Source organism: Falco naumanni, unplaced genomic scaffold (assembly GCF_017639655.2).
Source record: "Falco naumanni isolate bFalNau1 unplaced genomic scaffold, bFalNau1.pat scaffold_327_arrow_pat_ctg1, whole genome shotgun sequence".
Taxonomy (NCBI): Eukaryota; Metazoa; Chordata; class Aves; order Falconiformes; family Falconidae; genus Falco; species Falco naumanni.
Window position 1 is genome coordinate 1 of NW_024427445.1, and position 23254 is coordinate 23254.

The window sequence follows — 23254 nt, forward strand, 5'->3', positions numbered from 1 at the left end:
TTCCCCATCCCTGCGCCCCCCCCATGTCCTCATCCCCCTCTGTCCCCCCTGTGTCCCCATGTCCCCCCATGCCTGTGGCCCCCTGGCCCCCTGCCCTGGCCCCCGATGTCCCCATCTCCCCATCCCTCATCCCCTCTGTGTCCCCCCGTGCCCCGATGTCCCCCTGCCCCTCTGCCCCCCGTGTCCTCTTGTCCCCCTGTCCCCATCCCCATGTCCCACGGCTACTCCCGTCCCCCCGCCCCCGCCCCGGCCCGCTCCCATGCTGTCCCGTCCCAGGCGGACGGGGCGCCGGTGTCGGTGTTTGCCCACAGCTTGGGGCCAGGGGACACGGCTGCCACCCCACTGGCCCGGGCAGCCCTGCGACGCCTGCGCAGCCTGCGGCACCCCAACGTGCTGGGGTACCTCGACAGCCTGGAGGTGAGGGGCGGGGGGGTTGGGGAGGCCTGGGGGGCATGGGGGAGGGACGGGGAGGTAGGGACAGGACAGGGGTGTGGGGACGCATGGGGTTTGGGGGGACAGGGAGGTAGGGACAGGATGTAGGAGCCTGGGGGGCATCGGTGTCTGGGGGGATGCAGGGGGCCTGGGGGGCATGGGGGGGACAAGGGGAGTAGGGACACACAGGGGTGTGGGGCCACATGGGGGTTTGGGGGGACAGGGGGGCATGGGGGGATGCAGGGACAGTGTGGGGCTGTGAAGGGACACAAGGGAACAGGGGGGATGTGTGGGGCGGTGCGGGGCACACGGGCGGAGGGGGGGGCACGGGAGGACACGGGGACATGGGGACGTAGCGGGGACAGGGATGTGGGGGGACATAGGGGGCACCGGGGGGAACACGGGGAGATGCGGAGGGCCGTGGCGGGGTGGTGGGGCGCAGGGGTCACATGGTGACATGCAAGGGGTGTGCGGTGATGCTGCGGCCCCCCCAGACAGAGCAATGCCTGTACCTGGTGACGGAGACGGTGACGCCGCTGCGCCGGCACCTGCGGCTGCACCCCCCGTCCGGTGACCTGGGGGAGCAGGAGGTGGCCTGGGGGCTGCACCAGCTGCTGGTGAGGGGGGGGGGCCGGGGCTGGGGCGGGGACCCCAGGCGCTGGGGAGGACCCTGGCATTGGTGGGAGCTATAGGATCCTGGGGGGACCCTGGGACTGGGGGGGACTGTGGGATTCTGGGGACACCCAGGCATCTGGGGGGGTCCCAGGCACCTGGGGAGGGAACCCTGGGATCCCAGGGGGGACCGTGGGATGTGGGGCAGACCCAGGTGTTCGGGGTGAGTCGGGTGTTTTTGGGGGGGGGGGGGGGGGTACCCCGTTGTCCGGGGGTCCCTGACACCAGCTGGGGGTCCCTGCAGACGGCGCTGTCCTTCCTGAGGGGCACGGGGCTGGTGCACCATGCGCTGGGGCTGGACGCCATCTTCGTCGACCCGGGGGGGCGACTGGAAGCTGGGGGGGCTGGAGCGGGTGGCAGCCGCCAGCGAGGGGGTCCCCCCCCGGCCCTCAGGCACCCCCCCCCAGCCCCAAGACCCCCCTGAGCTCAGCGACTCCTCGCGAGGGCAGGGTGAACCCTGGTGAGTTACGGGGGGACGCAGAGCCTGCGGGGTGGGGCGAGTGGGGGTCTTGGGGGACAGACAGGGGCATGGCGCCTGGGGGGAGCTGGGGGGGTTCGGGGGGGGGGGGACGACACAGGGACGGGGATGGCGGGGGGCACGAGGCCTGGAGAGGAACGTGGGGGGTCGTGGGATACATGCAGGGGGTGGGGAGGGATGTGGGGAGCACGGGGGGGCAGGGGGTCACGGGGCTGGGTGGGAGGTGGCTGCCAGGGTTTCTGGGGGGGCAGGGCGTCCCCTGCTGCCACGGCTGTCCCCAGGGCAGGGGACATGTGGCGCCTGGGCTGCCTCATCTGGGAGGTCTTCAACGGCCCCCTCCCCCGGCCAGGGGCCCTGCGCAGCTTCGGCAAGGTCAGTCCCACACAGCGGCCCCCCGGCCCCGGGGCTCCCCCCGCTCGGCCTGGGGGTCCCCCTGACCCCTGCCTCCCCGCCAGCTGCCGCCAGGGCTGGTCCCCACCTTCTGCGAGCTGGTGGCTGCGGAGCCGTCGGCACGGCCGGGGCCAGAGCAGCTCCTGCAGCGCCTGCAGCAGCCGGGAGCCTTCCTCGCCTGCCCTCTCGTCCGCACCGGGCTCTTCCTCCAGCAGCTCCAGGTCTGTGGCGGCGTGCCCGTCCCCCTCGTCCCCATCCCCGTGCTCTTCGTCATCCCCGTCCCCATCCTCGTTCGTCCTTGTCATCCTTATCCCATCCTCATCCTTGTGCTCATCCCCCTCCCTGTCCCATCCCCATCCTCACCTGATCGTCGTCATCCCCGTCCCAGTGCCGGTCTCCTCGTTCCCATCCCGTTCCCATCCCCGTCCCAGTGCCGGTCTCCTCGTTCCCATCCCGTTCTCATCCCCGTCCCAGTGCCGGTCTCCTCCTTCCCATCCCGTTCTCATCCTCGTCCCATCCTCTTGCTCGTGCTGATCCACGTTGCCGTCCTCATACCACCCCCGTCCCCTCGTCCCCATCCCCATCTTTATCTGATCCTGGTCCCCATCCTCATCCCCTTGTCAGCCTCGTCCCATCCTCATCCTCCTCGCCACCCCCCCCCCCCCCCATCCCTCCGTCCCCACCCTCACCCTCGGTGCCCAGCTTTGTCCCCGCTCTGGTCCCCACTGCCCCATCCCTCCCGTGCACCCTCCACCCCTGTCACCCCTTCCCTGTCCTTGCACCCCACCCCCCACACCTGACGCCCCCGAGTGCCCTCCAGGTCCAGGACCCCTCGGAGCGCCGGTGCTTCCTGCAGGAGCTGAGCACCCGCCTGGATGCCCTCCCCCGGCCCCTTCCGCCGCCACAAGCTGCTGCCGCGGCTGCTGGAGACCCTCCAGTTCGGCAGCACCGACGCCAGCACCCTCACCCCCCTCCTCAAGGTGCTGCACCCCCCCGCCCCCGCAGCGGGGGTCCCTGTGTGTCACCCCTGCCCCGGGGTCACCCTCCGAGGTCAACCCCGCCCCACAGGTGGCGAAGGTGCTGGACCCCCCCGAGTACCAGGAGCGTATCGTTCCCCGTCATTGTCCGCCTCTTCTCCTCTCCGGACCGGGCGCTGCGCATGCAGCTGCTGCAGCAGGTGGGATGGGACCCACCCCAGGCACCAGAGACCCCCCCTCTCCCTGGGAACCAGGGACCCCCCCAGGCACTGACCCCCGCCCCCCCTCCTAGGGACTGGGACCCCCAATGGGTGTCAGGACCCCCCCCAAGCTGGGTCCCTGGGGGCAGCGGGTGCTATGGGGGGGCTGCGGGTGCTGTTGGGGGGCTGGGGGGGACAGGGCAACAGGCTGGAGGTGGGGGGGGGGATCCGGGAGAGGCTGACGCCCCCCCACCCCCCCAGCTGGAGGACTACGTGGAGTTCCTGCCCGAGGGGACGGTGGACGCTCAGATCTTCCCTCACGTCGCCCACGGGTTCCTGGACACCAACCCCGCCATCCGCGAGCAGACCGTCAAGGTGGACGCCCCCTGCCCCAGCCCCCCCCGCCTGTCTGGGGGTGTCCCCCCCTCCCCACGTGCACAGCCCTCTGCCAATCCCCTGCCCGCCCCCCCCAAAACGGGGACCACACGGTCAGCCGCCCCCCCTCGCAGCAACTTGGGTCTCCTCAAAATCCTGACGACGCCCCCAAAACATGTGGGTCCCTATAGACACCTGCCCCCCTCCCCCAAATCCTGAGTCCTGTCCCCCCACCCCCCAAAATGTGGGTCCCTGTAGATACCTGCCCCCCACCCCCAACCTAGTTCCATCCCTGAGCACCCGGTGTGCCCCCACACCCCTGGGGGTCCTCTGGGTGCCCCCCTCCCGACCTCCTGATCCCCTCCCCCACAGTCCATGGTGTTACTGGCACCCAAGCTGGGGGAGGGGCGGCGGGCGCGAGAGCTGCCCCGGCTGCTGCTGCGGGTGCAGGGGAGCGACGCACTGGGACCCCTGCGCTGCAACGCCACCCTCTGCCTGGGCCGCCTGGCCCCCCTGCTGCCCCCCCAGGTGGGCACCCCCTGCCCCGCGCCCCCACCCCCCCACCCCCCCACCTTCCCTCACCCTGTCTCCCCCCAGACACGGCAGCGGGTACTGGCCCCCGCCCTGGCGCGGGCGACGCGGGACCCCCTTTGCCCCGGCGCGGGCAGCCGCTGTCGCTGCCTTCGCCACCACCCACGGGTGCTACTCGCCCCAGGAGTGCGCCGGGAGGGTGCTGCCGGCCCTCTGCGGCCTCACCGTAGACCCCCACCCTGGCGTGCGGCAGCAGGTTTGGGGGGCTACAGGGGGGTCCCGTTGCAGGGGGTGCTGGGGGGTTTCGGTGCTGGGGGTCCCGTTGCAGGGGGTGCTGGGGGGGTTGGGTGCCGGGGGTCCCATTGCAGGGGGTGCTGGGGGGGTTGGGTGCCGGGGGTCCCGTTGCAGGGGGTGCCAGGGGTCCCGTTGCAGGGGGTGCTGGGGGGTCTGGGTGCCGGGGGTCCCATTGCAGGGGGTGCCAGGGGTCCCGTTGCAGGGGGTGCTGGGGGGTCTGGGTGCTGGGGGTCCCGTTGCAGGGGGTGCTGGGGGGGTCTGGGTGCTGGGGGTCCCATTGCAGGGGGTGCTGGGGGGTCTGGGTGCCGGGGGGTCCCGTTGCAGGGGGTGCTGGGGGGTCTGGGTGCCAGGGGTCCCGTTGCAGGGGGTGCTGGGGGGTCTGGGTGCTGGGGGTCCCATTGCAGGGGGTGCTGGGGGGGTTGGGTGCCGGGGGTCCCGTTGCAGGGGGTGCTGGGGGGTTTCGGTGCCGGGGGTCCCGTTGCAGGGGGTGCTGGGGGGGGTTGGGTGCTGGGGGTCCCATTGCAGGGGGTGCTGGGGGGTCTGGGTGCCGGGGGTCCCGTTGCAGGGGTTGCTGGGGGTCCCGTTGCAGGGGGTGCTGGGGGGGTTGGGTGCTGGGGGTCCCATTGCAGGGGGTGCTGGGGGGGTCTGGGTGCCGGGGGTCCCGTTGCAGGGGGTGCTGGGGGTCCCATTGCAGGGGGGTGCTGGGGGGTTTCGGTGCCGGGGGGTCCCGTTGCAGGGGGGTGCTGGGGGGGTTGGGTGCTGGGGGTCCCATTGCAGGGGGTGCTGGGGGGTCTGGGTGCCGGGGGTCCCGTTGCAGGGGTTGCTGGGGGTCCCGTTGCAGGGGGTGCTGGGGGGTCTGGGTGCTGGGGGTCCCATTGCAGGGGGTGCTGGGGGGTCTGGGTGCCGGGGGGTCCCGTTGCAGGGGGTGCTGGGGGGGTTGGGTGCCGGGGGTCCCATTGCAGGGGGTGCTGGGGGGTCTGGGTGCCGGGGGGTCCCGTTGCAGGGGGTGCTGGGGGTCTGGGTGCTGGGGGTCCCGTTGCAGGGGGTGCTGGGGGTCCCATTGCAGGGGGTGCTGGGGGGGGTTGGGTGCCGGGGGTCCCGTTGCAGGGGGTGCTGGGGGTTTGGGTGCCGGGGGGTCCCGTTGCAGGGGGGTGCTGGGGGTCCCATTGCAGGGGGTGCTGGGGGGGTTGGGTGCCGGGGGTCCCGTTGCAGGGGGTCCCGTTGCAGGGAGTGCTGGGGGGTCTGGGTGCTGGGGGTCCCGTTGCAGGGGGTGCTGGGGGGTCTGGGTGCTGGGGGTCCCGTTGCAGGGGGTGCTGGGGGGTCTGGGTGCTGGGGGTCCCATTGCAGGGGGTGCTGGGGGGGTTGGGTGCCGGGGGTCCCGTTGCAGGGGGGTGGTGGGGGGGGTTGGGTGCCGGGGGGTCCCGTTGCAGGGGGTGCTGGGGGGTCTGGGTGCCGGGGGTCCCGTTGCAGGGGGTGCTGGGGGGTCTGGGTGCCGGGGGTCCCGTTGCAGGGGGTGCTGGGGGGTCTGGGTGCCGGGGGGTCCCATTGCAGGGGGTTCTGGGGGGTCTGGGTGCCGGGGGTCCCATTGCAGGGGGGTGCCAGGGGTCCCATTGCAGGGGGTGCTGGGGGTTTGGGTGCTGGGGGTCCCATTGCAGGGGGTGCCAGGGGTCCCGTTGCAGGGGGTGCTGGGGGGTCTGGGTGCTGGGGGTCCCGTTGCAGGGGGGTGCTGGGGGGTCTGGGTGCTGGGGGGTCCCATTGCAGGGGGTGCTGGGGGGGTTTGGGTGCCGGGGGTCCCGTTGCAGGGGGTGCTGGGGGGGAGTCCCATTGCAGGGGGTGCTGGGGGGGTCTGGGTGCTGGGGGTCCCGTTGCAGGGGGTGCTGGGGGGGGAGTCCCCATTGCAGGGGGTGCTGGGGGGTCTGGGTGCTGGGGGGTCCCGTTGCAGGGGGTGCTGGGGGGTCTGGGTGCCGGGGGGTCCCGTTGCAGGGGGTGCTGGGGGGGTCTGGGTGCTGGGGGTCCCGTTGCAGGGGGTGCTGGGGGGTCTGGGTGCTGGGGGTCCCATTGCAGGGGGTGCTGGGGGGTTTGGGTGCTGGGGGTCCCATTGCAGGGGGTGCTGGGGGGTCTGGGTGCCGGGGGTCCCATTGAGGGGTGCTGGGGGGCAGGGTGGTCATGCAGGGAGTACTGGGGAGGGGGCTGGCCCTGTCTGGGGGCAGTGGGGCTGGGGGAGTCTAACGGGGGGGGAGGTCCCCCTGACCGTTGGGCCCCCCCAGGCTTTCCAGGCGATCCGCAGCTTCCTGGACCAGCTGGAGGCGGCCGCTGAACCCGGGGGAACCCCCGAGGGGGGTGAGAGATGGGGATGCTGCGAGGGGGGGGCGGGAGTGGGGGACTGGGGTGACAAATAGAGGTGCTGGGCGGGAGGGGGGGACATGGGGGGGCTGCTGGGCTGGACATCGGGGGGACACGTGCGGCGGGTGGGTGGGAGGCTGTGGGGTGGTTTGGGGGTGCCCCCTGCCATGCCATGACCCCCCCCCCTCTCTTCCTCTCTCCCACAGAGTCCCCCAGCACAGCCCCCACCCCTGGGGGGCTGGGGGGGGGCTCGGGGGGGCTGGGGGCTGCTGTCTCCTGGGCTGTCACCGGTGTCACCTCCCTGACGGCGCGGCTGATGGGGGCCGAGGCCAGGGCTCCCCCCACCACCATATCACAGACCCCTGCCGAGGGCACCCCAGACCCCCCGAAAGGTGAGTGTCCCCTAAACCCCATGGGGCCCCCCCCCCCCCCCCCCCCCCGGTCCCCTCTGGGGTCTGACCCCATCCCTCCCCCCCGGGGCCTGACCTGCCTCCCCCAGCCTGGCGCCCCCTGCAAACGGCCCTTCCCCCCCCCCTTTATCCCCCCCCCCCCCAGAGCTACCCCCCGTGGAGGAGCACCCCGTGGAGGGCCCCTCCCTGGAGATGCCCCCCCCCGCGGAGGACCCCGATGGGTGGGATGACGACTGGGGCAGCCTGGAGGTGAGTGCGGGGGGCGGGGGGGAAATGTGTCACACCTGGGGGGAGGGGAACAGCGTGACCCCCCCAGTGTCCCCCACCATGTGCGTTGTCTGTCGGTGTCCCCCCTCCCCAGGACATGGAGCTGCCCCGGACCCCCCCCCGCAAGCAACGAGGACGACGGGGGGGCACCCCCCCCCCCACCGGAACCCCCCACTGCCCCTCCCCCAGCCGGTGGGGAACAGGAGGCGGAGGGGGAGTGGGGGGTGGGGGGAGAGTGGGGCGCCGAGGACGCCTGGGAGGCGCTGTCCAGCCACCGAGGTGAGACACCCCCAGACCCTCCCCTCCCCCCAGCGCCCCCTGGGACCCCCAGGGATCCCCCCTCCCCCACCGAGACCCTCCCCTTCCCCCCCAGTGCCCCCTGGGACCCCCAGGGATCCCCCCTCCCCCACCGAGACCCTCCCCTTCCCCCCCAGTGCCCCCTGGGACCCCCAGGGATCCCCCCTCCCCCACCGAGACCCTCCCCCTCCCCTCAGTGCCGCCTGGGACCCCCAGGGATCCCCCCTCCCCCACCGAGACCCTCCCCTTCCCCCCCAGTGCCCCCTGGGACCCCCAGGGACCCTCCCCTCCCCCCAGTGCCCCCTAGGCCTCCCAAGGATCCCCCCTCCCCCACCGAGACCCTCCCCCTCCCCCCAGTGCCGCCTGGGACCCCCAGGGACCCTCCCCTCCCCCCAGTGACCCCTGGGACCCCCAGGGATCCCCCCTCCCCCACCGAGACCCTCCCCCTCCCCCCAGTGCCGCCTGGGACCCCCAGGGACCCTCCCCTCCCCCCAGTGACCCCTGGGACCCCCAGGGATCCCCCCTCCCCCACCGAGACCCTCCCCCTCCCCCCAGTGCCGCCTGGGACCCCCAGGGACCCTCCCCTCCCCCCAGTGACCCCTGGGACCCCCAGGGGTCCCCCCTCCCCCACCGAGACCCTCCCCTTCCCCCCCAGTGACCCCTGGGACCCCCAGGGATCCCCCCTCCCCCACCGAGACCCGCCCTCTCCCCCCAGTGCCGCCTGGGACCCCCAGGGACCCTCCCTCAGGACCCTCCCCGGGCTCGGCCCGGCGGCAGCGGGAGCAGCAGCGGCGCCGGGAGCTGGAGGCCAAACGCCGGGGGGGTCCGCGGGGCCCCCCCAAACTGGGCACGCGGAAACTGGACTGAGCTGGGGGGCGGGGCGGGGCGGGGCGGGGCGGGGGGCGGGGCAATAAACCGGCTCTCGCAGCAGCGGCCCCGTGCGGTGACGGCGGGAAACGGGGGCGTGGTCACGTGGCGGGGCGCGGTCACGTGGCGGGGCGCGCGGTGCCGCATGGCCGCCGCGGGGCGGGGAACGGGCTCCGGCCGGCGGCGGCGGCACCGGGAGGAGGTTTTGGGGGGGCAGGAGGGCGGGCCCGGGGGAGGGGGGCGGCCCGGGGGAGGGGGGGACACCCGGGGGGGAGGGGGGGGTGCCACAACGACGCCATCCAGGCGGGTAGGGGAGGCCTATAGAGCGGGGGTCCTGGGTTGGGGGAGGGGCAGGAGTACCGGGTGAGGGTGGTCCAGGGAGGAGCGGGGAGGGGGCGGAGGGCAGGAGTGCGGGGGGGGGGGGACACACGACACAGTATGGGGGGCGGGGGGCGTGTGTGCCCAGGTGGTCGTGGGAGCTAAGGGTTGGGGTCCTGGGGGGGGGCGGGGGGCAAAGGGGGGACCCAAGTTGGGGGGAAGGAAGGGGGTCGGGCAATGGGGGGACAGGAGCGGGTAGACCCAGGAATGCGGGGGGGGGGGGGCGGTGAAGGGGGACATACACACCGCAGCCCCCCCCCCCCCCCCCCCCCAGGACCCCTCGGTGGGGCTGTCGAGGGCGCTGAGCTACGTCCTGCGCCACGGGGGCCGCGGCCGCGGGGCTGCCCATGGGGCCGGGTGCGTGCCCACCCCCGGGACCCCTCTTCCCCTCCCCCCCCCCCCCCCCGTGGACCTCCTCGACCCGACCCGCGGTGATGGGGGGTGTGGGGACCCCCGGGACCCCCACCCCGCGGTGACGGGGGGGGTCTGGGGGCGCAGATGGCTTCGTGGAGGTGGGGGCCCTGCTGCAGCTGCCGCGGTTCCAGGGGGTCTCGGTGGGGGTCCTGCAGCGCCTGGTGGCTGAGGACCCCAAGGGGCGCTTTGCGCTGCGCCCCCACCCCCTGCGCATCCGCGCCAACCAGGGACACTCGCTGCCGGTGAGGGGGGGGGGGGGGGGGGGGGGGGGCACTGGGGGGGGGGTCGTGGAGGTCCCATGGGGGCTTGAGGGAGGTTTTGGGAGGCTGCAGGGGAGGTGAGGGGGTCTCAGGGGGGCTTGTGGGCTTCGGCAGGGGGAGGTGGGGGCTCTTGGGGAGGTTTAGGGGTCCCTGCGGGGTGTCTTCAGGGGGTGGTCCCGGGGGATCTGGAGGGGAGGGCTCTAGAGAAGGTGTGGGGCACCTGGGGGGGGGTCGCAGGGGACCTGGTGGGGGGGGGCGGGGGCCACCCGGGAATTTGTGGGGCACTCGGGGAGTGGTGTCCGTCCTGGGGAACCTGGAGTGGGGTCCCGGGGAGCCTGGGGGGGGGGGCTGAGGGGCTCCTGTGCCGCGGGGCAGGTGCCGGCGCTGGAGCTGACGCCGCTGCAGACCCCCGCCGCCCTGCCCCCCACCCTGGCACACGGCACCCGCCGCCGCTGCTGGCCCCCCATCCGCGCGGGGGGGCTGGCGCCCATGGGGCGCACCCACATCCACCTGGCCCCCGGTCTGCCCGGGGACCCCGGCGTGCGCAGCGGTGAGCACTCCCCCGCCCCCCTCCCCAACCCCCCCTACCCCCCCCAAATCCCACTGCCCCCCCCCCCCAGATCCCACTGTTCCGCCCCCTGCCCCCAGGCATAAGGCCGGACTCGGACATCGCCATCATCATCGACGGCCCCCGGGCGCTGGCGGGTGAGTGGGGGGTCCACAGCCTTGGGGGGGGGGTGTCTGGGAGGGGGGGGGGGCTGTGCCTGGCTGACACCCCCCCCCCCCCCCAGATGGGATTCCCTTTTTCCGCTCTGCGAATGGGGTGATCCTGACGCCGGGGGACGCGAGCGGGCGGCTCCCCCCAAAATACTTCGTCCAAGTCCTGCAGCTGCGGCCACGGCGTAAGGACCCCGGGGGGGGGGGGGATTTAATTTGGGGGGGACACGACGATGACGCACACCTTGGGGGATGTGGATATCCCTGCCTTGGGGGGGGGGAGGGGGCACACAGACCCCAGCCTTTTATGAGGAGACACAGGGTGAGGACCCTGGCTGTGGGGGGGGGTAGGGGGAAGAGGGGGGACCACCCCCCCACCCCCCCAAGATGCAGACACCTGTGCCCCGTTGCGATGGTAACAGGTGTTTTATTGCCCCTCCCCCCAGGGTGTCTGCTGCCGCTGGAGGGACCCCCCAGAGGAGGGACCCCCAGAGCAGGGGAGGGTGCAGACCCCCCCCCCCAAGTGTCCCGGTGCCCAGTCAAAGCCAATAAACCCCTGATGGGGCACGAGTGTTGTACGGGGGGGGTGTGTGTGCTGGGGGGGGGGGAGGGGGGTGCGCGTCGCACCGGGGGTCGCTCAGAGCGGCTCCTGTCCCCCCGTCAGCTGCTGGAAGAGGCGCAGGTCGAGGGGCTGCCCCGGCTGCCGCCCCGCCAGGCACAGGTACCCCCCCAGGAACTCGTGCAGCACGCGGCACGGGGCCGAGCGTGGCGCCAGCGCCAGTGTCACCTGCCCCTCCAGCTCCAGCGTCACCTGCGGGGGGGGAGGGGGCACCCGTGACTCCTGTACGGCTGGGACCTCCCCCCAGCACGGCCAGGGACCCCAGGGACCCCCTTCCCTCCCCACCCCAGCACGGCTGGGACCCCCCCAGTGATCTCCCAGTACCTGCTGGGTGTCCCAGTTGACGTTCCACTGGCGCAGGGCGCTGTGCCGCCAGGCGCGGGTGACGGTGCCGCTGCCGGGCTCCAGCCGCAGCAGCCGCGAGGGGCCGATGGCCAGAACCTCGTCCCGCCGGCTGCCCTTGAACCTGCGCCGGCCGCGGGGCTCGCAGTGCCGACCAGCAACCCCAGTGCCCCCCAGTGCCCCCCAGTAACCCCCACCCCCCTGTGCCACCCAGGCCCTCCCAGCGCTCCCCAGCCCATTTTCCCAGTCCCTCCCAGCGCTCCCCAGCCCATTTCCCCAGTCCCTCCCAGCGCTCCCCAGCCCATTTCCCCAGTCCCTCCCAGCGCTCCCCAGCCCATTTTCCCAGTCCCTCCCACCGCTCCCCAGCCCATTTCCCCAGTCCCTCCCAGCGCTCCCCAGCCCATTTTCCCGGTCCCTCCCAGCGCTCCCCAGCCCATTTTCCCAGTCCCTCCCAGCGCTCCCCAGCCCATTTCCCCAGTCCCTCCCAGCGCTCCCCAGCCCATCGCGCCCGCTACCGCCCCGCCCCCCCCGCCCCCCCCCCCCCCCGCCCCCCACCTCACGAGGAAGTGCGCGAGCCCGAAGCCGGGCAGCGCGCGCCAGGCCTCCAGGAAGCGGAGCCGGGCCTGGGGGAGGGGCAGCGCCCCCAAGCGGTGCAGCACCTCCAGGATGCGGGGCACGAGCTGCGGAGAGAACGGGGGTTGGGGGGGGTGGGGAGGGGCTGGGGGTCCCCAGGATCCATGGGAGCAGCCGGGGGGGCGGGGTGGGGGGGGGGAGGGGCTGGGGGCTCCCTTACCTGCTTGGCTTTGACCTTGCGCTGAAAGCGGGGTGCCAGGAGCACGCGGGGGTCCGGCGGGGGGCGCGGGGGTCCGGCGGGGGGGGGCGCGGAGCCCCCCCCCCCCGGCGGCAGCCCCAGGACCCCCAGGACCCCCTGCGCCTCCGCCCCCAGCGCGGCGCCCCCCAGCGAGCGGCCCCGGGAGGCCAGGCGGCAGCCGGCCAGCCAGCGCGCGTACTGGGGGGCCTGGGGGCACACTGGTCAGCGACCTGCCACCCCAGTACCCCCCCCCGGGACCCAAGCCCCCCGCCACACCTCGAAGCCCCCAAGGCGCCCCCCCCGGGACCCCTTAAACACCCCTGGACACACCCAGAGTCCCCCATGGGCTCCCCCCAACCCCTTGCAACCCCAAGACCCCCCTGGACATCCCCCCCCCCCCCCCAACTGAAGTCCCCACGGGCTCCCCGAGACCCCCAGCGCCTCCCCCCACGGCCCCCGGTGCATCCCCAGGGTCTAGCCCGCAGCCCCCCAGCCGCCCCCCCCCCCCACGCACATCACGGCAGCGCAGCTGGATCTCGCTCATCCCCTCGGGTGCAGCCACCAGCAGTTTGATGCAAAACTTCTGCGCACCCACGTCCACGTCGGGGGTCACCTCACAACCTGGGGGGGGGGGGCACTCAGGGCGATTTGGGGGTACTGGGGGGGGACGGTGTCCCGGGGGAGGACACCGAGGGGGATTTGGTGGCCCTGGTGGGTGACAGTAGGGGGTCGGGTGTACTTGGGGTGTGGGGCTGTGCGTGGGTCTCGGGAATTTTCCCGGGGCAGGGTTTGGGGGGGATCTGGGGGGCATCCCAGAGGGTTTGGGGCATGCTGGGGGTCTCACCCCGAAGGTTGAGCTGCTGCAGGGGCTCCCCCCGGGTCGGGGGGCTGCGTCCGTACGACAGCGATGTCTCCTTCAGCACGGCCCAGGTGGGGCGGAAGCCCCTCAACGCCAGTTTGCGGGGTCTGGGGGGGGGGGCAATTGTGTCCGGTGGGGGGGCCCAGGGGTCTGGGGGGCATCCCAGGCATCCGGCGGGGTGGACCCAGGTGCCTGGGCCCCAGTGTCACCCGTGCACCCACCTGTAGATCTCCAGCTCCTCCGCCAGCTCGGGAACAGGGGCGAGCTCCTCCTAGGCACACCCAGCCCCAGTGACTCCCAGTAAGGCCACAGACCACCCTCCCCCAGTCTCCCCAGTGAGGGCAGAGAGTTCACCCTGCTGCCTCCGGTCCCTGCCGGTGCCCCCAGTCTCACCAGTGGGCTGAGGGGCTCGGTGCCCCCCCCCAGCTTCACCTCCAGGTTGCTGAGGGCAACGTCCAGGTCATCCAGGTCACTGCCCCCCCCGGCGCCGCCTGGCTCCCCACTGCCCACCACCTCGTCAATGTGGTACTAGGGGAATGGGGGGGGTCAGGGGGGGGCCACAGCTTAGGCAGGGGGGCTGGGGGGGTCCCAGGAGGCCCCCAGGGGTGGGGTGGGGTGCTTGAAGGTCCCATGGAGCAGGGATTTGGGGGTCCTGGGAGGGGGCAATTTGAGGACTGCGAGGGGCAGAGGGGTCCCCTGTATTGTGGGGGGCACGGGCAATGTTTGAGGATCCAGGGGGTTGGGGGAGGGGGGAGGAGTGTCTGGGGAGGTGGTCCAGGAAAGGTTGGGGAGGGACACAACGACTAAAGGAATCTGTGGGGATCCAGAGAGTAGCCGGGGGGGGGGAGGGGATATGGGGGTCCAAGTGGATCTGGGGGGGATCCCAGGGGGGATCTGGGTCTCCCAGGGGCAGTGTTTGGGGGCACTGGGGGTGTTTGGGGGTCCAGGGGGGATTTGGGGGGGATCCCAGGGGGGATCTGGGTCTCCCAGGGGCAGTATTTGGGGGCACTGGGGGTGTTTGGGGGTCCAGGGGGGGGCTTTGAGGCAGCTGGAAGGGGGTCTGTGGGCACCCAAGGGGGTCGGGGGGTACCTGCAGGGCAGCGAAGAGCATCATCTCCTCCTCCGTGCAGTCAATCTCCTCTGTGAGCAGCGCCCAGCGCGCCTGCTCGTACAGCAGCGCCAGGCGCGGGCTGTCCTGCTGTGGGGACACACTGGGGCAGGGGGGTTCTGGGGGGCCCGAAGGTCCTAGTGGTTTTGGGGGGTGGGGGGTGTCGGGGGTACCTGTGGGCCGAGGTCGAGGAAGCAGTGGTACTTGAAGCGCAGCAGCAGCTCCTCATCATCCGCCACGTCCTGCTCCATCAGCGAGCGCGAGGAGTCCAGCCACCTGCAGGAGGCGCTCTACAGCCCGCCCCACGGCCCCCCCCCCCACGGCCCCCCCCCCCCAAGGACACCCCCCCCCCCCCCCGGCCACCCGCCCCCCTGCCCCTACCCTGCGTGCAGGCGGGTGCGGCGCAGCAGGGGGTTCCCCCGGGGGGTCCGGGGGGGAGCGATGGGGCCCAGCCCCCCCCGAGGGGCCACCAGCATCCGGTAGCAGTCGGGGGGCAGGTGGGGGAGGGGCTCCGACGACACCGACCCCCCCTCGCCTGCAATGGAGTGGGGGCGTTAAGCGTGAGGGTTTCGCACGAGAGTCACGGGGAGCTGCGCCAGGGCTCGCACGAGGCCGGTCGGCCCCTCGCACACTCACCGGGGGGCAGCGCGAGGTGGCTGAGGTCGAAGTCGGGGGGAGGTGGGGGGCTGCTGCCCTTCCTCCCCTCCCCCCCCGCCTCCTCCTCCTCCAGCGGCCACAGCAGCGACAGCTCCTCAGGGTACCGGATCCCTGCGGCACCCACAGTCACAGCCGCCCCCCCCCCCCCCCAAGTGGATCCTGATGCCCCCACGCCCCATAGTGCCCCCCCAATGCCCCCCAGTAGAGACCAGTGCCCCCCTCCAGCCCCACAGGGGACCCTAATGGAGCCCAGTGCCCCCTCCCCCCCCCCCCCCCCCGAGAAACTCCAGGCCCTATAGGTCACCCCAATGGACCCCAACCCCCCGCAGCGGACTCTGGTGGCGCCCAGTGGACCCCCAACCCCTCCCGGCCCCCCCAGGGCACCCCCAGCCCCCTCCAGCTGACCCCCAGCCCCCCGTACCCAGCAGGCGGCAGGCCTGGCTGACCCCCTGGGCCAGGGGCTCGGCGAAGGAGAGGCGCAGGCGCAGGCAGCGGCGGTTGGGCAGGCGCAGGCGCAGGGGTCGGTGCTGGGGGGCGAAGCGCAGCCGGGCATCCCCCCCGACCCCCAGCGCGTCCAGGGTACGCGCGGGGCGCAGGAGCCACTGCCGCCGCTGCACCCACCACAGCGCGTGGTCCGACCAGTCCCGCTGCACCCCTGGGGGGCACCAACCCATCGGTGGGGGCTACAGGGTGCCCGGCAGTGGCTCGGGGGGGGGGCTACGGGGGGCTAGGGAGGTCGTAACAGGGCTGGGGGGCTCTGGGGGGCTTCCAAGCTGCTGGAGTGGGGTTAGTGGGTGCTATGGGGGGGGGGGGGGCTGAGAGGGGCTACACGGGGCTGTGGGGTGGTGCCAAGGGGAGCTCTGTGGTGGTCTGGGGGGGCCTTGGCTGTTCCCCCAAACCACAGCGGGGGGATCGGGGGGGCTCAGGCATCCGGGCCCCGCACCCGACGCTATTTATAGCCAGTGCTTCCCTTATCGCCCCGGCCAGGGGCATGGGGGGGCTGCGGGGGGGGGGCACCCACACCCCAGCAGCGCCCCCCTGGCTGGATCCCGCCCAGGCGCCACGGGATGCTGGGGGTCCCGTCCGTCCCCGTGGGGCAGAGATGTGGGGCACAAGGCCTCACGCGGGTCGCTCACCAACAGTCTCGACGATGAGGAGCATGAGGCCACCGACGTGGAGATCCCCGGTGACGCGGAGGGCCAGAGTGCGGGGGGCTGCCGGGGGGCAGGGGGGGCCTGCTGGGGGGGGCGCCTGCCCCCCGGCATCGCCCTCCTCCACCTCCACCTGCAGCTCGAAGGAGCCGTCGATGGTCTCCCCGCTCGCCGTCTTCAGCCCCGCCATCGCCCGCCGCCCCGCCGCCTTCCTGCCCCGCCGCTCCGCCCCACGGCGGGGGTGGGGGGTGGGGGCCTCGGGTTCACCCCCACGCCCCCCCCAGCCCTGCCCCCACCACCACAGAGGAAGTCGGGGGGGGGGGAGGAGCTGCGGGGGGGAGGAGCTGTGGGGCGCCGATGCTCGGGTCCCTGGTGTGGGGAGCTGCTCCCCTGCCCCACAGCGGGGAAGCCCCAGGGTGCCCCCCCCCAGCTCCACACCATCCCCCAGACCCCTGTCTCCCACCCCCCCTATCTCCCACCCCCAGCACCTGGGACGTTGGTGCTCAGGCCCCCCCATAACCGTTCCCATGGGGGACCCAGGCATCTGTTCCCCCGTTTCCCACCTCCCCCCTGCCCACCCCCCAAGGGGTGCAGGTGCCCGGGACCCCATTTCCCACCCCCACCATGACACCCCGCCCCCATCAAGGGGTGCGGGCGCCCAGGATCCCATTTCTCACCCACCTATAATGCCCCCCCCGGCCCCCACCCCCCCACACACGGGTGCAGGTGCCTGGGGTCCCTCCCATGCCCCCCATTTCCATCCCCTGACGTGGGACCCAGGCACCTGTGCCCCCAACATCCCCCCCATCCCCCCCACAGAGGCTGAGCCTGGCAACTGCTCCGCTCTTTATTGGGGGTCGCGGCGCCCCACAACCGACACAAGATGAGGGTGGGGGGCGGCAGGGCCAGCACCCACCACCCCCCCGGACCCCCCCCATGCCTGTGTCCCCAGGGGGTCGGGGGGGTCCCTGGAGGGGGCCGGGGGGGGTCACGTCACCGGATGGCGATCAGCCCCACGTCCATCAGCTTCTGGATCTTCTGGGCAATGACAGGGTTCTTCAGGTGCCTGGTGGGGAACAGGGGGGTCAGGGGGACAACAGGGACCAACAGGGGACACCCCAGCGTGTCTGGGACGCACCAACACGTTGGGGACCCCCTTGGCACCGGGAGGGCCCTTGGGCTCCCCGTGATGGCTCAGTGAGGGCCACGGGCAGCTGGTGACACCCCCAACACCGCAGGGACCCCCAGTGACACCTCAGGGACCCCCTGCAAGTTCCAAGAGGGCTCCAGACGCCCCCTTGAAGACCAGCTGATTGCCATGGGGAGCCCGGCAACACCCCCGGCACCCCCAGTGACACCTCGGGGACCCCTGCCAGCTCCAGGTGTCCCCTTTAGGACCAGGTGACTGCGATGGGGGGCGATGACACCCTGTCACACCTCAGAGACCCCTGGTGACACCCTGGTGAGCCCCAGCCAGCGCCAGGGGAGCTCTGGGTGCCCCCAAGAGCCAGCGGGCACCGTCAGGTGGCCGATGCCACCCTGCCACAGCCCGGGGACCCCCCCCCCGACACCCCAGGGACCACTCACTCGCTGAGTGCCTGCGGATCCTTCTGCATCTGCTCCAGGATGAGGCGCATGGCGGGGTCGCTCATGATCTGCTGCACCTCGGGGTCGGCCATGGCGCGACGCTTCACCTCCTCGGGGGTGTCCTGCCGGTTGTACTGGGCCAGCAGGCAGCGCTGGTAGCCCTCCCCCGCCTCCTGCATGGAGAAGGGAGTGATGGCGGGGGGGCAGGGGGTGACGGCAGGGGGCAGGGGGGGCAGCGGCGGGGGCTCCCCCTCACCTTACAGCTGGGGTCGAGGTCAAGGGCGCGCTGGTAGACGTCCATGGCCTTGCTGTAATCCTTCATGGCCTCCAGCGCCGCCGCCTTGCGCGTGTAGCCCTTGACTGCGGGGGGGAGACACGGGGATGGCAGCACGCAGGGGACGAGGGGGACACCCCAAAACCAGCCCCCCCCCCCCCCCCCAGCACTCACTGAAGGAGGGCTCCAGGCGGATGCACTCCTCACAGTCCTGGGGGGCGGAAAGGGGGAGGTTAGAGGCACCCAAAGACCCCCAGAGCAGCACCCCCACTGAGCCCTGCGCCCCCAAACCAGCCCCCTACAGCCCCCCACTGTGCCCTGCGCCCCCAAACCAGCCCCCTACAGCCCCCCACTGTGCCCTGCGCCCCCAAACCAGCCCCCTACAGCCCCCCACTGTGCCCTGCGCCCCCAAACCAGCCCCCTACTGAGCCCTGCACCCCCAGACCAGCCCCCTACAGCCCCCCACTGAGCCCTGCGCCCCCAAACCAGCCCCCTACAGCCCCCCACTGTGCCCTGCGCCCCCAAACCAGCCCCCTACAGCCCCCCACTGAGCCCTGCGCCCCCAAACCAGCCCCCTACAGCCCCCCACTGAGCCCTGCGCCCCCAAACCAGCCCCCTACAGCCCCCCACTGTGCCATGCGCCCCCAAACCAGCCCCCTACAGCCCCCCACTGAGCCCTGCGCCCCCAAACCAGCCCCCTACAGCCCCCCACTGTGCCCTGCGCCCCCAAACCAGCCCCCTACAGCCCCCCACTGTGCCCTGCGCCCCCAAACCAGCCCCCTACAGCCCCCCCACTGTGCCCTGCGCCCCCAAACCAGCCCCCTACTGAGCCCTGCACCCCCAGACCAGCCCCCTACAGCCCCCCACTGTGCCCTGCGCCCCCCAACCAGCCCCCTACAGCCCCCCCACTGTGCCCTGCGCCCCCAAACCAGCCCCCTACAGCCCCCCACTGTGCCCTGCGCCCCCAAACCAGCCCCCTACAGCCCCCCACTGAGCCCTGCGCCCCCAAACCAGCCCCCTACAGCCCCCCACTGTGCCCTGCGCCCCCAAACCAGCCCCCTACAGCCCCCCACTGTGCCATGCGCCCCCAAACCAGCCCCCTACAGCCCCCCACTGAGCCCTGCGCCCCCAAACCAGCCCCCTACAGCCCCCCACTGAGCCCTGCGCCCCCAAACCAGCCCCCTACAGCCCCCCACTGAGCCCTGTGCCCCCAGACCAGCCCCCTGCACTGCCCCCGAGCCCTGCACAGCCCCAAAGCAGTCCCCAGGGCCCCCCAAACCTTGAGGGCCAGAGGGAACTCGAGCAGTTTGGTGTAGCAGGCGGCGCGGTTGCTGTAGAGCCGAGCCTCGTGGGGGTTGCGCCGAATGGCTTCGCTGTAGTGCTTCATGGCCTGGGGGTAATCCCCTGGGGAGGGCCCACGACAGCGTGGGGGGTCACCCAAGATCTGGGGGAGCCCACTCTACGTCCCCCAAGACCTCCCCGTTACCTCTCTGAAAACACTCGTTGCCTTTATTCTTCTCCTCCAGTGCCAGGTCAGGGTCAATGTACGCCAACCGCTCCTGCTCCTTTAAGATTTTCTCTGCCTGTAGTGGCGAATTTGGGGGTTGGATGGGTGTCTGGGGGTGCTGCTCCTCCTTTTTTGGACCCCGCAAGTCACCTGCTGACACTTCTTGAGCACGTCAGGCGTACGATGCTCGGCTAACGACTTATTGTAGAAGTTTACAGCATCTTTGTACCGCTCCTCCCGCAGATACGAGTTCCCGATGCGAGCATACGCCCTGCGCGGGTGGATTTTGGGCATTCAGGGAACAGGTTTGGAGGTGTCTCCCCTTTTTTAACACCCCCCCCCCCCGCCCCCCAAATCCCACTGTAATCACTTTGCGATCTGCCTGTAGTCCTCCCGGTTCTCCCGTCCCACCTCAATGGCTTTTTCGCACAGTTCTCGGCAGCGGTTGTAGTCGCCTGTCTCAAAGTAGACGGCTGTAGAGAGAGAAGGAAGGGAAACCCTGGGGTTCAGGGGCATTTGGAGTGCTCAGAGGATTTTGGGGGGGCGCAGGGGGTGACTCACCTGCTTGGTTGGTGACGTAGGTCATGTTGGTGGGGTCCAGCTCCTCGGCGCGGGTGTAGTGGGCCAAGGCAGTGGGGAATTCCTTCCGCTTGTAGGCAGCATTGCCCAGCTCCTTTTCCTGCTGTGCCTGGGCGGGTTGCAGGGGCCGGGTCACCCCAAAATCCCCCAACCCCCCCCTCCCCCTCCCCCCAAACCCTGCCCTGCATCCCCCCCCCCCGTAATGCCCTCCCTTTGCAGGCAGCGTTGCTCAGCTCCCGCCACGGCACCAGAGGTTCGGGAGGGACAGGGTACCCCAGAACCGGCCCCCAGCTCCCAGTTGCCCCCCGGGATTTTCAGGGGACACCCACACCCCCCCCCTCACCTCCTTCTTGTTTTCAGGGAGCTCCGGGGGGGGGGGGGGGCTGGGGGGGGGGCTGGGGAGGGGGGGGGTGGTGGTGGGGAAGGGGCTTCCTCTTCTTCCTCAGCCCCGCTCAGGTCCACCCCCAGCAGCACACTCAGAGTCGTCATCACCCGGGGGTCTTGCAGCTTTCTGGGGGTGGGGGGAGAAAGGGTCTGGGGTGGGGGGAGCGGCACCCCAAAATCTGTACCACCCTCCCCTTGGGGGGGATTTGGTGCCCACAGATTTGCCCCAACATACCCCAGCACCCCAAAAATAGCCATAAGCCACCCCGGGGCACACAGAGCTGGGGTGAAGGCACCCAGATCCCTCCCCAGCACCACAAAAACTGTCCTGACGTCCCCCTGTCCCCCCCAACCCCAAAAAACTGCTTTGAACCACCAAAATAACTCCCAAACCTGCCCTGCAGCCCTTCCGACCCCCCAAAACTTGCCCCTAAATCCCCCCAAAATCAGCCCTAAACACCACCCCCCCCGCCTCAATGCATCACAGTGCTGCAAAATCTGCCCCAGTGCCCCCCCCGCCCCGCCCCCCACGTCCCTCCCTTCCCCCTCACTGACGTGCCCAGCTGGGCTGGGTGGCTGCGCAGCTGCTCCAGCAGCCGCCGGTACTCGGGGTCCCCCAGCAGTGCCCGGGTTCGGGGGTCCCCCTCCAGCCGCCCATACAGGTCTGGCACACTGAAGGGGTTCAGCAGCTTCCGCTCTGCAGGAAGGGGCACAAAGCGGGTGTCAGGCCTCCCGACGCTCCGGGTACCCCAGACCCCCTTCTCAGGGTGCCCCCAGACCCATTCTAGGGCTCTAAAACATTTCCACATCCCCACCCAGGAACCTCAAATGCCCTCAGAGCCCCCTCAAACCTCCCAGGGACCCCCTGGACTGATTCTGGGACCCAAAAAAATCTCAGGCCACCCCCCCGACCCCTCTGTGATCCCCAAGAAGCCCAACCAGCCATGCCTCCACCTCTCAAAGCCCACCAACTCCCAGGCCCAACCCCCCCCATCCCCCATGTCCAATATCCCCAGCACCCCCTCCCCACCCCCCTAACCCCTCCCTACCTGCCAGCCGTGCCTCCACCCCCCGCAGCCCCTCCTTGAGCTGCGCGTTGCCCGGCTCATGCTTCAGCCCCTCTTCATAAGCTGCCTTGGCCTCCTCGAAGCGATGCAGGAACTCCAGTGCCGCTGCCTTGCGTGAGTACCCCTGGATTTGTGGCGGGGGGGGGGGGGGGACGGACACGAATGACACGACACGGACACACACACAAGATGTGGTGAGCACCCCTGGGGGCCGACGCAGACGGGGGCACCCACAGGTGCTCCCCGCACCCACCTTGGCCCAGTCAGGGCGCAGCTCAAGGGTGCGGCAGGCGTCAGCCAGGGCCCGGGCGTAGTCGCCCTGGCGGGCGTAGGCAGCTGAGCGGTTGCTGAAGAGAACGTGGTTGCGGCTGTCCAGGGCGATGGCTGCTGTGTAATGGCGCACGGCCCCCCCCCACGTCCCCTGCCGCCAGCGCCCGGTTGCCCCGCTCCTTCAGCTCCTGCGCCTGCCACAGGGAGGAAGAGGAGGGGAGAAAAAAAACGTGGGAGAGGGAGGAAGGCCCACAAAGAGGAGGAAGGCGTGAAAAAGGGGAGGGGCACGAGAATAAACAAGGCGTGAGAAAGGCAGCGGAGCACCAGAGGAAGGAAAGCAGGAGGAGAACGACAACCCACGAGGCGCAGGAAGGTGTGAAAAACAGGAGGGGCGCGAGAAGAGGGAAAGCGTGAGGAAGGTGAAGGAACGCCAGGTGGAAGAAGGCATCAGGAAGAGAGCAGTGCCAAGGAAGAAGGCGCGAGAAATAAAAAGCGTGAGTAAGGAGCATCGCAGAACGGGCATGAAGCACCGGGCGCGTGTGCAAGAGGGAGTGGAGAACGGAGGATGAAGGCCCGACGAAGAGCATGCCGGGAGGGCGGGGGGGGGCCCAACGAGAAGATGCGAGGAAGAGGCCGGACGTGTGGAAAATGCGAAGGAGAACGAGAAAGAGTGCGAGTCGAGAGGAGGGCGACGAAGAAAGTCGGGGGCCAGGGGCAGGAGGGGCACGAGCGTTGGAGGGCAAGAGGGAGACAGAGCGCGGCAGGAGGAGCAGAAAGGCAAGACGCGTGAGACACGGAGCCGCAAGGAAAGGGCAGGCAGGCGGCACGCAGGGAGCCAAGGAAAGGCCGCAGGAAAGGGGCGGGCAGAAAAAAAGAAGAGGAACATGAATGGGGTCCCCGTGACCCCCAATCAAGGCCCCCCCACAGCCCACTGCAACCCCCTGGCTCCCCTCAGGGTCCCCCAGACCGCCTCCCCGCCACGTTCCAGCACTCCCAGCCTCTCAGACACCCCCCGACCTCCTCCCCACCTCCCTCGGGCACAGGCAGATCCCCCCTCCGCCTTTCTCCGGGACCCCCGCCCCTCCAGCCTCTCAGGGCCCCCCGAAGCCCCTCGGACACCCCTCCCCCCCGATCCCCTCGGAGCCCTCCGGCCCCCCTCAGGGCCCCGCCAGCTCCGCTGACAAGGAGCCCAGACCCCCCCCCCCCCGCCCGGGGAGCCACAAACCCCCTCGGAGCCCCCCGGGGCCCCTCCCGGCCCCCGCCCACCTCCTCCATGGCGGCCCGGCCGGCTCCGCTCCGCTCCCGCCGCGAACGCGCCGCCTTCTGGAAGCTGCTAGAAGCCTCGCGCCCCGCCCACTTGCCCCCCATTGGCCGGCGGCTCCGCCCGCCCGCCCCCGCGCGAATGCCCATTGGTAGATAGCTGCCGTCCCGCCTTGCCATTGGCCGAGAGGGAAAGAGGTGCCCGCCTCTCTCAAGCCCCGCCTTCCCGCCGGAAGCCGGCACAAAAGCCAGCCTCCGCACGCCCATTGGCCGCCACGGCCGACGCTGGCCGACCATTGGCGGGAGCCTCCTCGCTCTTCTGGAATTTTCCACCTCTCCCATTGGGTGTGCGCGGTGCCAATCACGAAGGGGCTGGGACACGACTGGGGTGGGAGTGCGCCGCCCGGCGGCGCGGAGGCCTCGCTACCACCCGTGCGTCCCGCGGGAGAGGCGGCGCGGCTCGCACGGGGAGACCCC

At 71.8% G+C, this 23254-nt stretch overlaps 3 protein-coding genes and 1 long non-coding RNA gene across 6 annotated transcripts; 2 read left to right on the plus strand and 2 right to left on the minus strand.

The window, feature by feature from the left end:
- The first annotated feature begins 186 nt into the window (after window positions 1-186).
- Window positions 187-8595, plus strand: SCYL1 (SCY1 like pseudokinase 1). The gene is given in 19 exon segments (XM_040581467.1): window positions 187-417; window positions 927-1049; window positions 1349-1420; window positions 1422-1564; window positions 1864-1954; window positions 2038-2193; window positions 2793-2861; window positions 2863-2952; window positions 3041-3085; window positions 3087-3149; window positions 3411-3524; window positions 3897-4052; window positions 4122-4169; window positions 4171-4311; window positions 6617-6689; window positions 6899-7084; window positions 7248-7351; window positions 7464-7648; window positions 8382-8595. Coding segments are annotated over 19 exon segments (2265 nt in total). The 5' UTR covers window positions 187-210; the 3' UTR covers window positions 8581-8595.
- A 90-nt stretch (window positions 8596-8685) lies between these two features.
- On the plus strand, window positions 8686-10431 carry LOC121082136. Of its 2 annotated transcripts, XR_005825914.1 has the most exons (4): window positions 8686-8735; window positions 9186-9567; window positions 10234-10290; window positions 10377-10431. It is a non-coding gene; the product is annotated as an uncharacterized LOC121082136 (long non-coding RNA). The 2 variants fall into 2 exon arrangements; XR_005825913.1 differs by lacking the exon at window positions 8686-8735 and having other exon boundaries at window positions 9072-9567.
- A 282-nt stretch (window positions 10432-10713) lies between these two features.
- Window positions 10714-16266, minus strand: LOC121082135 (fermitin family homolog 3-like). 2 transcript variants are annotated; one of them, XM_040581468.1, is made up of 14 exons: window positions 15835-16266; window positions 15120-15353; window positions 14678-14809; window positions 14423-14576; window positions 14215-14317; window positions 14024-14131; window positions 13327-13461; window positions 13155-13204; window positions 12919-13040; window positions 12589-12695; window positions 12057-12281; window positions 11819-11943; window positions 11246-11387; window positions 10714-11113 (listed from the first exon to the last, which is right to left on the minus strand). In XM_040581468.1, the coding sequence occupies exons 1-14, from the start codon at window positions 16037-16039 to the stop codon at window positions 10940-10942; spliced, it is 2016 nt and encodes a 671-aa protein (XP_040437402.1). In that variant the 5' UTR covers window positions 16040-16266; the 3' UTR covers window positions 10714-10939. The 2 variants fall into 2 exon arrangements, with proteins under 2 accessions (XP_040437402.1, XP_040437403.1); XM_040581469.1 differs by lacking the exon at window positions 12057-12281 and having other exon boundaries at window positions 15835-16090.
- A 416-nt stretch (window positions 16267-16682) lies between these two features.
- On the minus strand, window positions 16683-23074 carry STIP1 (stress induced phosphoprotein 1). Its single transcript, XM_040581471.1, is given in 16 exon segments — window positions 16683-16915; window positions 17437-17609; window positions 17693-17796; window positions 17885-17921; window positions 18990-19114; window positions 19197-19293; window positions 19368-19488; window positions 19588-19690; window positions 19779-19905; window positions 20140-20196; window positions 20199-20307; window positions 20736-20877; window positions 21230-21371; window positions 21501-21659; window positions 21661-21711; window positions 22784-23074. Coding segments are annotated over 16 exon segments (1911 nt in total). The 3' UTR covers window positions 16683-16842.
- Between the last annotated feature and the right edge of the window lie 180 nt (window positions 23075-23254).